The sequence below is a fragment of the Budorcas taxicolor genome, chromosome 4 (assembly GCF_023091745.1).
Source record: "Budorcas taxicolor isolate Tak-1 chromosome 4, Takin1.1, whole genome shotgun sequence".
In the NCBI taxonomy this organism is placed as follows: Eukaryota; Metazoa; Chordata; class Mammalia; order Artiodactyla; family Bovidae; genus Budorcas; species Budorcas taxicolor.
The window spans coordinates 14,452,027-14,462,675 of record NC_068913.1 but is presented as its reverse complement, the minus strand read 5'-3'; the positions used below and the strand labels follow the sequence as shown (position 1 = coordinate 14,462,675).

At 45.9% G+C, this 10,649-nt stretch overlaps 1 protein-coding gene across 1 annotated transcript in view; it reads left to right on the top strand.

The window, feature by feature from the left end:
* The first annotated feature begins 2,772 nt into the window (after nt 1-2,772).
* Nucleotides 2,773-10,649, top strand: part of PON1 (paraoxonase 1) — a 33,787-nt gene continuing 25,910 nt past the window's right edge. The window contains exon 1 of the mRNA XM_052638815.1: nt 2,773-2,846. Coding sequence (XP_052494775.1) covers nt 2,773-2,846 — 74 coding nt within the window. The remainder of the gene's footprint in view (nt 2,847-10,649) is intronic.

Here is a 10,649-nt window from a genome sequence, read left to right as displayed (position 1 = left end):
AAGGAGATGTGAGAGAAAGAGGTGGATGAACAAAAACATCTAGGTTTGGAGTTTGAGCAACTAGATGGTAGTGGTGCCATTTATTAAAGTGTGGAGGGTTTGGAGGATATAACATGCTGGTGTGAGGGAATCAATAATTCTGATTTGGAGACATTTTGAAGAGACTGTAAGACATCCCAGTGGAAGTGTCAACCAGGTAGTGAGCACAAAGCCATCATCAAAGCTCACCAGCCATCATCATCCTTCATCTTTGCGCGCTCAGTCATGTCTGGCTCTGCGACCCTATGGACTGTAGCCCACCACGTTCCTCTGCCCGTGGGATTCTCTAAGCGAGAATATTAGAGTGGCTTGCATTTCCTACTTCAGAGGATCTCCCTGACCCGGGGATCAAACCTGCACCTCTTGTGACTCCTGCATTGGCAGGCAGATTATTTACCACTGCGCTACCTGGGAAGGTATATGCTCACTAGCCAACCGGCCTAATGTCTAATAAGGGACGACTTTTTGCCAGCCTCTTTTTTATGCCCTGGGGTCATAGTACAGAAAAGACAAAAACTGACCTCAAGGAGCTTACATTCCATTAGGCAGCAACAAAGTATAAATAAATTAACAAGACTTCAGAAACAAAAAGTGATGAAGAAAAATGAGATATCAAAATGTTGCTGAAGGTGGCATGTGCTATTTTAGCTAGACAGATCAAAGATGATCTTTAAAGCCACAGTAAGTGACTTGAGTTAGGTGTGTACATTTTTTGAAACACCAGCATACTGATGGTATGTAAATCCACTGGAATGGATGGGGCCACCTTGAGGAAGAATGCAGAAAGAGAAGATATCTCAAAACTAGTCCGAGGGCTTCATTATTTTGAGGTCAATGACAGGAGGACCCTACAGAGAAGACCAGAAAGGTAGAGGAAAGATGGATAGGGAGGGGTCATGGATACAAGAGAAAGTATTTAAAAAGAAGGAAGTGGTGATTTGTGCCCATTTTGTGGCTACAAGTTGAGTACGATTACAGCATAGAAGTAACCACGGGGCTGGGTAACATAGATATTATGAGTAGTTAATAAGAGACAGTTCTATGGTTGAACTGAAGGAACACAAGCTCTATTAGCATGGCTAAGTAGAGAATGGGAGGTTAAAGATACTTCCTAAAATCAGTTGCCAAACGAAAATTTATTTTCTTATGTCTACACACAGTGAGTAAGGAATTTGGGCAAGATTCAGCAGGTTGTTTCTTCTGCTTCATCAACTGGGTATCAACTGGGATGGTGCCTCAGTGATACTCTCTGGGTGGCTGGACAAGTCTCAAGTGTCCAAAAAGGCTTCAGTTGTATCCACTGCCTTGGTGGAGATAGCTAGAAGGCTGGCCTTAGCTGGCCACTTTCCCTCTCCACATGCTCAGACCCTCTCATATGGACACACCAGTGAGGTGGTCAGATTTATTTAGCAGAAGCTCAGGATGTAAGAGTAAGTGTTTGAGTGGCAAGAGATGGAAGCCCCTGGTCTCTAAGGCTGTGCCTAAAAACTTGGACAGCACCACTGCATTCTATAAATTAAGGCATTCACAGAGACAGCACCAGTGTCAAAAGAGGGATCTTGTACCACACTTTTCAATAGGAAGAGTGTCGAAGAATTTGTGGCCATTGTTAATCTGTTACAAGAGGTGATAAAACGGAAGCAGCAACTGTCGACAAGCCTAAGAGACGTTGTCAGTGCTTTTTTACAGAAGCAGCAAAGAAAGCAGCAGATAGTTAAAGTGTGGGGCCACAGAGTATTTTCCCCGGAAAACTATGAGGGAGCCTAAAGCATGCCTGCATCTAATGGCAATATTCCAGAGAGGAGAATGTTGTAGAAGACAGAAGCTGTAACTGGGACCAAAATTCCAGAGAAGGAAATAAAAAAAAGAAACCCAGGGCAAAGAGAAGAGGTGGTCTCTCATGAACAGGAGAGTCTCATTCATGGTAATAGGAGAGAAGGCAGAAGGTAGAGGCACTTCCTACCCTGCTTTGCTCAGAAGTTGCCTTATCAGTGATGCCTCCCTGGACACCCGTTTCTTAAATGGCACCTCAGTATGCCTGCTCTATGCCTTGCCCTGCTATATTGTTCTCCATAGAGGATGTGCATCCCCATCAGGCAAACACGGATTATCCACAGCATATGCAGGAGTGATATATTTTACTGATTGCTGGCACATAACAGGTACTCAATGTCAGCCAAGAGTCTGGAATGAATGAACACCTTAGAGAGGTATCTGATGAGTAGTGCTGAAAGAGAAGCTTGATATGCAGATGTCTCACGGAGCCACGTGGAGGTAGTCTTGGGTGAGAATAAACTTGCATTTTAAGAGGTGCCAATCACAGCCCTTCCTTCCTTTTGTGCCTTTTCTGGCTGAGTCACAGTGATCAAGTTACTGAACCCCTCTGAGTCACAGGATTAGGACCTTGTTGGCACAAAGTGAGCGTTCCTCAAAGCCTGGCTCTCCTTTCCCACCGCTCTCCGTTTCCTCCGACCTGCCTATTCTCCCCTTTCTGCCGGCTCGAGGCAGCTAGTTCTCTCTTTAAAGCATCGGGAGCGCGCAGCACCTGGCTGCAGGCGCTGACCCCAACCAAGTTCCCGCAGTCCCGGGGCAGGGCGGCCGGGGTGAGCTGCACCCCGTGGCCGGGAGGGCGGGGCCAACCCCAGAGCAGCCCTAGGCTGCGGGGTGCGGGTGCGCAGGGTCTCCACCGCTTCTCCCGTGTGCGTCCGTCCATCCTGCCGCCTGTCTCAGGCCATGGCGAAGCTGTTGGTGCTCACCCTCTTGGGACTGGGGCTGGCCTTCTTCAGGGATCACCGGTCCTCTTATCTGTGAGTTGGGTTGCAGCCCATCCCTGTACTGTCTGTCCTATCCACTAGCCAGACCCGGGAGTCTTCCCCCTTACCCTCCACTCCCAAGCTGGCTCCAGGCTCTTAGAAAATCAGAAGGCAAGTGCAGGATGTACATCCCAAAGCGATTTCATAAATATGCAACTTTCCCCAACCACCTGATCACCCTTGCTCATGGCCTGGGAGAGAGGCTAAGGAGGCGATTGCCCTTGGGGTGAGTGGCCAAGCTGTTGTCACACACCAATTAATTTTTCATAAATACTGGTGTATCTTGGCTACAGATTCACTTCTCAGATTTGCTGCAAAATAAATAACCAGACTGGAGGGGGCCTCTGATATTGTGAGAATTAGGGAAGAAGCTCCAGACTCAGTTGCCTGGCTGTGGCAGAAAACTTCCCAGCGTGGAGATGCTCAGTTTGAGGCCTCGCTGAGAGTCAGAAAACTCCCGTGTGCAGTGGAGCAGATAGGAAGGAATGGCCACCTGCTGCAGTGGAGATGTGTCAGGGGTTAGAGGAGAGACCTTGATGTCCTGGGTTCTTGCTGTGTCCCTTCCGTTGTAGGATCTCTCACATTTATTTTTCATGAATATCAGTGTATGTTGGCTACTGTGTCACCAAAGCTTCATATAAGAAGCACCCAACAATGTGCTTGGGATATAGTAAGTATTTAATAAATGTGTCCTGCTTCCCTTCAAGGGAAAAGTGCCTTTCTTAAAAGTGTTCTGCTTCCCTTAAAGGTTTTATAAATTTTTAAGTACTATACAAGGGGGAAAAGTTTTCTAAGAAAGTATCAGTGTTTCATAATAACTTTTTAATAGGGGTTCAAAGTCTAGAGATCATCCTAACCCTAACGATTAATCGGTCATACGTTATTGACTTTGAAGTAAAATATTACTAAAAATCAAACTGAATATTTTGGACTTTCAGAAAAAGATCATATGACCCTGTTGACTGTTTAGCAACATACATACATTCATTCAGAATAGATTTTTGTAAATATTGGGATTTTCTTTTCAAATTGTTGGTTACTTTTGGAATCACAAACTTAGAAAAAAGTAAGAAACAGACAGTGATTTGGGATTTTTAATCATGTAAAAATTACAGTTTGTGGATTTTCACTAACCATGGTACTATTTGTTGTCAAAGAAGAATATATACTTATATACATTATGCATTATATATAATATTAATACATTTATGTAAATACATTATATGTGTGTGTATATAATGCATATATATATATACATATATACATAAAGTATAGCTTTACCACTACTACCCTAAAAAGTTTCTCTCTCAACATGAAGTCTTAGCTTATTTGAGCCAGCATTAATATTTCCCCAAGTTTGTTCCTTGGAACACACACAAGTCACAAAACATGCTCTATAAAAAATAGGTTCCTTCAAAATCACTGCAGATGGTGATTGCAGCCATGAAATTAAAAGACGCTTACTCCTTGGAAGGAAAGTTATGACCAACCTAGATAGCATATTCAAAAGCAGAGACATTACTTTGCCAACAAAGGTCCATCTAGTCAAGGCTATGGTTTTTCCAGTAGTCATGTATGGATGTGAGAGCTGGACTGTGAAGAAGGCTGAGCGCCGAAGAATTGATGCTTTTGAACTGTGGTGTTGGAGAAGACTCTTGAGAGTCCCTTGTACTGCAAGGAGATCCAACCAGTCCATTCTGAAGGAGATCAGCCCTGGGTGTTCTTTGGAAGGAATGATGCTAAAGCTGAAACTCCAGTACTTTGGCCACCTCATGCAAAGACTTGACTCATTGGAAAAGACTCTGATGCTGGGAGGGATTGGGGGCAGGAGGAGAAGGGGACGACAGAGGATGAGATGGCTGGATGTCATCAACGACTCGATGGACGTGAGTTTGAGTGAACTCTGGGAGTTGGTGATGGACAGGAAGCCTGGTATGCTGCAATTCATGGGGTTGGAAACAGTTGGATACGACTGAGCAACTGAACTGAGACAAAATAAATTTGGGAAATGTCTATTATAGCCTTTTCCTAGAGATTGACAGTGCATTCTGGCACACTAAACACTTTGAAAAGTCCTTCAGTAACAAAATACACAAAATGATTTTGCTTTGTCATTTCACAGACTTATTTGCCCACATCCTTTACTCCCTTTCTTGGTACCACCTGTATAACTCTCTGGGATACAGTTTGAGACCAATTATTCTATACCATTGATTTGCACCAAGACTTAAATTTCAAGAGAAGTTGAGGTCTGGCCTTGGGCAGCAGGTTTCTGGAGCCCCCGAGCCTGACTGTGATTTGTCTGAAGGGACCAAAGTACACTATGGTCATAGCTTAACATAATGTCGGTGTCTGATTAGGGCGCCTCCCAGAACCACTTTGCCATGGGGACGCTGCAGTGGGAAGACCAGTTCTGGTTTGGAGTGAGAACTCCCTGTTTTACTTTCACCACCTGAGTCCAGCACGTGGGGAGGGAGCCTCAGTCCTTTAACTTCTGGTTGTAATCAGATGACTGAAAAGAGAAAGTGGCCATGCGGTGGACCTATGGTTTTTGAATGAAAAAGAGGGCTCGAACAGAGAGCAGAGTAGGAATAATGTGCGGCTGGGAGGATGGGTGGTTCAGTGGTAAAGAATCCATCTGTCAATGCAGGAGATGAGAGACACAGGTTTGATGTTTGGTGGAGCAGATGCCATGGAAAAGAGAATGGAAACCCACTCCAGTATTCTTGCCTGGGGAATCCCATGGACAGAGGAGCCTGGCGGGCTACAATCCATGGGGTTGCAGAGTCAGATATGACTTAGCAACTAAACAACAGGATGGGTGGTTATGGGGATGGATGGAAGATGGTGTAGAGCCTTCAAGCAGCTCAGATGGGGGAGGAAGGGAAATTGCCAGGAAGTCTGCGTGTTCCTCCTCCAAGATGCCGGCATTCTGCCTCAGTCTTGTGCGTCTCCTCCCTTTACTCTGGCTCGCTCCTGCCGTCTTTCCTGCCCAGCGCCAAGCACCCTCACTTGGCAGGCCTTCTCAAGAGCTCGCCTGAAACCTGAGACACGACCATCCTGTCACGCCCCATTGCCCGGCAACTTCTATACAAAGGATATTAATAAATCCACTTCTTACCTTTCACTTGGCCTCTCCTGAACTTCATTAAGTCCCGAGACTAGGTGCACGGTTTCAGTCAGAAGACTGGGGGTTGGAGTCTCACATGAGGTTCACCTGGGCTCCTGCCCCACGTGAGGCAAGATTGCATTCAATTTCCCACCCGAGGTGTGCGGTTTCAAAAGGACATTCAAATCCTGCAGCCCCCCCTCTCCCCGCAACTTAGAACCAGCTGAAGAGAGCCTAGAGGATCAGTAAATTACCTTTACCCCCATTTTAGAGAGAAGGTTTCTGAATTCCAGAGAAAATCATGAATCTGTCCAAGGGAGCGAAGGGAAAATATTATATGCTGAGACCAGCAGCAAGGTCGAGGTGAAGCCTCAGAGGAGATACAACTTTTTTCCCCTCAGAGATGTGGCGTATGGGGCAGGTTCACAAGAAGTCCTATAGTCCTGGAGCAGGACGGAACTCGGGGACGGATACTAGGTGTGCCTTGAGGGGTTCCCAGATGCTTCTGAGGTGACAGCAGCACAGAGGAAGGAAATAAGGGAGCTCCCTTGGCTTAGCAGTCTTTCCCGCCCATCTGTGCCGATGGCCGCTGAGGTTTGGCAGCGTGCTCACTACGCAGGCGCACTGCATTTCCAGTGAAAGACGATGTAAACAGTGCCCCCTGGTGTATGGAAAGTTGAACATGCGTCTCTGGGGCAACTTCCTCATTTCTTAAATTGGTGGTGCTAGCCGCTCCCGTCGGAGAAGGCAATAGCACCGCACTCCAGTACTCTTGCCTGGAAAATCCCATGGACAGAGCCTGGTAGGCTGCCGTCCATGGGGTCGCGAAGAGTCGGACACGACTGAGCGACTTCACTTTCACTTTTCACTTTCATGCATTGGAGCAGGAAATGGCAACCCACTCCAGGGTTCTTGCCTGGAGAATCCCAGGGACGGGGGAGCCTGGTGGGCTGGCGTCTATGGGGTCACACCGAGTCGGCCACGACTGAAGTGACTTAGCAGCAGCCTCCCAAATGCAGGAGACTTAAGAGACATGGGTTCAATCTCTAGGTTGGGAAGATACCCTGGAGGAGGAAATGGCAACCCACTCCAGTATTCTTGCCTGGAGAATCCTATGGACAGAGGAGCCTGGGGCCTACCGTCCATAGGGTCACAAAGAGACACGACTGAAGCAATTTAGCAGGACGTAAGGTGTGAAACTCTTTATTACAAGGAAACAGCAAAGCTAGCGTTTATTAATAGTGTTAATATTTCTGCTACCCCGGTGCCCACTCCAGGCAACACACTCTAGTGGGAAAAGGGTAGTGGAGGATTCCAGCAGACCTGGGCTGGACCTCAGTTCTGCAGCTTTCAGGTCACTTTGTTACTGACCTGGATTCTTGGGCTTTTTAATCAACAGAAATTGATAGCAGGTTAGAGGAGAAATTCAGGCAAGGTTTTTTGGGGACTTGTGCTGCAGCAGAGGGAGTGAAAACAAGTAACAGCTTTCCTTGCTTGCTCCTTGCTTGGGAAGCAATCTGGTCACTTAAATGGGGTGCGGGTAGGTGCCTATCCAGTGGTCAGGCCACAGGGGTGGCTTAGGTGGTTGGCCGACCTGCTTGATGGAACTGTGTGTAGGAATCATGTGCAGTACCCTGCTTTTGCTCCGACAACTTATAAGTGGCTGTTGGATTTTTGGTCCTTTTCACATCATACTGTTGATCATTTGTTCCAACTGCCTTATGCATACAGTTCTTTTTAGTCCCTTATAGTTTTTCTTCTGTTGCTCTGGGAGATGTTTGTCCAGGTGCAAGCATTGTAGCAAAGAGTCCCTGGTGTCAGCCTGCCTCAACTTTACCATTTTGAGCCTGTTTCTCCACCTAAATATTATGGGCTCATAATACCTATCACAGTAGGTATATGTATAAAATCTGGCCCATGAAAGATACTCTGTAAATGTTAGCTTTTATTATTGCCATATGCTATCTCAAAAATCTACCTATGAATGATCCACTAAATGAGTGAAATTTGAATATATGTTGTGGTAGGACCTCCCTGAGACCCTAGGTTAAGGACAAATAATTCACTGGTCCTCCTCTATCAATGCAACCAACATCATCTTCTCCATCTGATGCACTGGCCTGCTAATTCCACAAAACAATTTGGCAGACATCTACCAACTACTTTCGTTTTACTTGGGCTCTGTGTACTTGTGCAAAGTCACAGGACAGACTAGGATGCAGTATTCAGTCACAGATTTCAGAATTTAGTGTTAGCAATGAGACTACAAACTGATTGCCATAAAACAACATGGAAAGAGACTCTGTAGATGTATGTGTGAAGATTTGTGAGGATACATGAAGGGGTTACTAATCCTATCACGAAAGATCAGGAGGAGTTGCAGACTGGTCATGAGTAGGAAACTTCCAGGTGGATTAGCAGGAAGGACTAGGTGGAGGGAAAACTTGTGTGAGAAAGTGATGTCGAGAAAAGGATTCTTGGTGTCATGGCACCTAATTTCAAATCCAAATTCCAGGGCTTCCCTGGTGGCTCAGTGGTAAGAATCTGCCTGCCAGTGCAGGGGACATGGGTTCGATCCCTGATCTGAGCAGGAAGATGCCACATGTCGTGGAGCAACTAAGCCTGTGCGCCACAACTACTGAGCCTTGTGCTGCCACCGCTAAAGCCACCGCACCCTGGAACCAGTGCTCTGCAACAAGAGAGGCCACCACAATGAGAAGCCCCCACTTGCTGCAACTAGAAAAAAGCCTTTGTTGCTAGAGGAGCAACAAAGACCCAGCAAAAAGAGAAAACAAACGAGTAAAATCATAAAAAAATTTAAATTCTATCCTTTTTAAGGATAGTAAGTTCCAATGCTGGGAGGGATTGGGGGCAGGAGGAAAAGGGGGACAACCGAGGATGAGATGGCTGGATGGCACCACTGACTCGATGGACATGAGTCTGAGTGAACTCCGGGAGTTGGTGATGGACAGCGAGGCCTGGCGTGCTGCGATTCAGGGGGTCGCAAAGAGTCGGACACGACTAAGTGACTGAACTGAACTAAACTGAAGTCCCAGTAAGAAATATTGAAGAATGAGGAGTGTGCAGTGGCAGAAGATAGACCGGTAAGGATACATATGGCCCCAAGGAAAGTTCTAAAATGGATTTCTTAATGCAAAGCTAAAGATTCTCACTTTGTTTTGTAAGGAGGTGGCATGTATTTGCAAAGAATAATTCATAGCAGGGAGTATGTGATTTCTGGCCAGACTTCAGCAGCTTATTAATCAGCAACACATCACAAAGATTGAACTTTGTCCTTTAGACCTGGAACATTGGGACTTAAGCCCTTGACAAGATATTTCCTGATAACTGAAAGTAAAATAGAAGAACATGAGCTGGATTATAGTAACACAATCTGAGCTGTCTTTTGGCATTTCTTCCAGGCTTTTGGAAGCAGTAATACCGGTAAATTATGCTGGGCAGAGGACTGAGTGTGATCTTTGCATTCATACTTGGGTTCCAACCCCAGCTCTGCCACTTCATAATTTCGTAGACTTGAAAAGCCACTTAATCTTCGTCGCCTGTAAAATAGGGAAAACAGTACCTCAGGGAGAGGTTTGAGGATTAAAGCAGAGTAATTGAAGTACCTGAACTACAGTAACAATGATTAGTCTGTTGAGATTTGGGCTTCCCAGGTGGCGCTAGTGGTAAAGAACCCGCCTGCCAATGCAGGAGACACGAGACTCGGGTTCAATCCCTGGGTCAGGCAGATGCCCTGGAGAAGAGAACGGCTCCCCACTCCACTATTCTTGCCTGGAGAATCCCATGGACAGGGGAGCCTGGCGAGCTACAGTCCATGGGGTCACGCAGAGACTTGGCACCCACGCATGGCCACAAATTTGAACCAAAAGCAGCTGGGTGCTGGCTGACTGCTTCCTTGTCTACAATTGGCTCCCTTTAGCTCTGATTATTCTGCCTTTTCCAGGTTAGAGCTCAGCTTCCATGAGAGAGAAACCTGAGTAAGAATAGAGGCTAATCATTTCTGCTCTTGTCTGTCCTCTGTGAACACATCACACACACTGAACCTTGCAAGCCTGTGTGATTTTGACTCTAAAAAGCTCATATGGCTATCCTTGGCATTTCCTCAAGTCTTCACCCACTCACTGATGGCTTGTCACCGACTCTCTTCTTCTGTGTCACTCTCTGTATTGTCCTTGATTATGCCCGCTTGTACCTGTCTTTTGAGTTCCCTGGGGCACTCTGTACATATTCACTAAGCTTTTTGTAAAGCTATGTTTTCAAATGGTGGATCACAAAATCAATTTAGTAAAGTATGATCAGCCCTTATTTATTTATTTTTATTTTATTATTTTTAAAATTGAAGTATAGCTTCCCTGGTGACTCAAATGGTAAAGAATCTGCCTGCAATGTGGGAGACCCAGGTTTGATACCTGGGGTGGGAAGAGCCTTTGGAGGAGGAAATGGCAACCCACTCCAGTATTCTCGCCTGGAGAACTCCATGAACAGTGGAGCCTTGTGGGCTACAGTCCACGGGGTAACAAAGAGTTGGATATGGCTGAGCGACTGGCATACAGTTGGTTTACGATATTATATTAGTCTTTCAGGTATACAGCATAGTGTTTCAATATTTTATAGATTATACTCTATTTATAGTTATGAAATATTGGCTATGTTCTCTGTGCTGTACA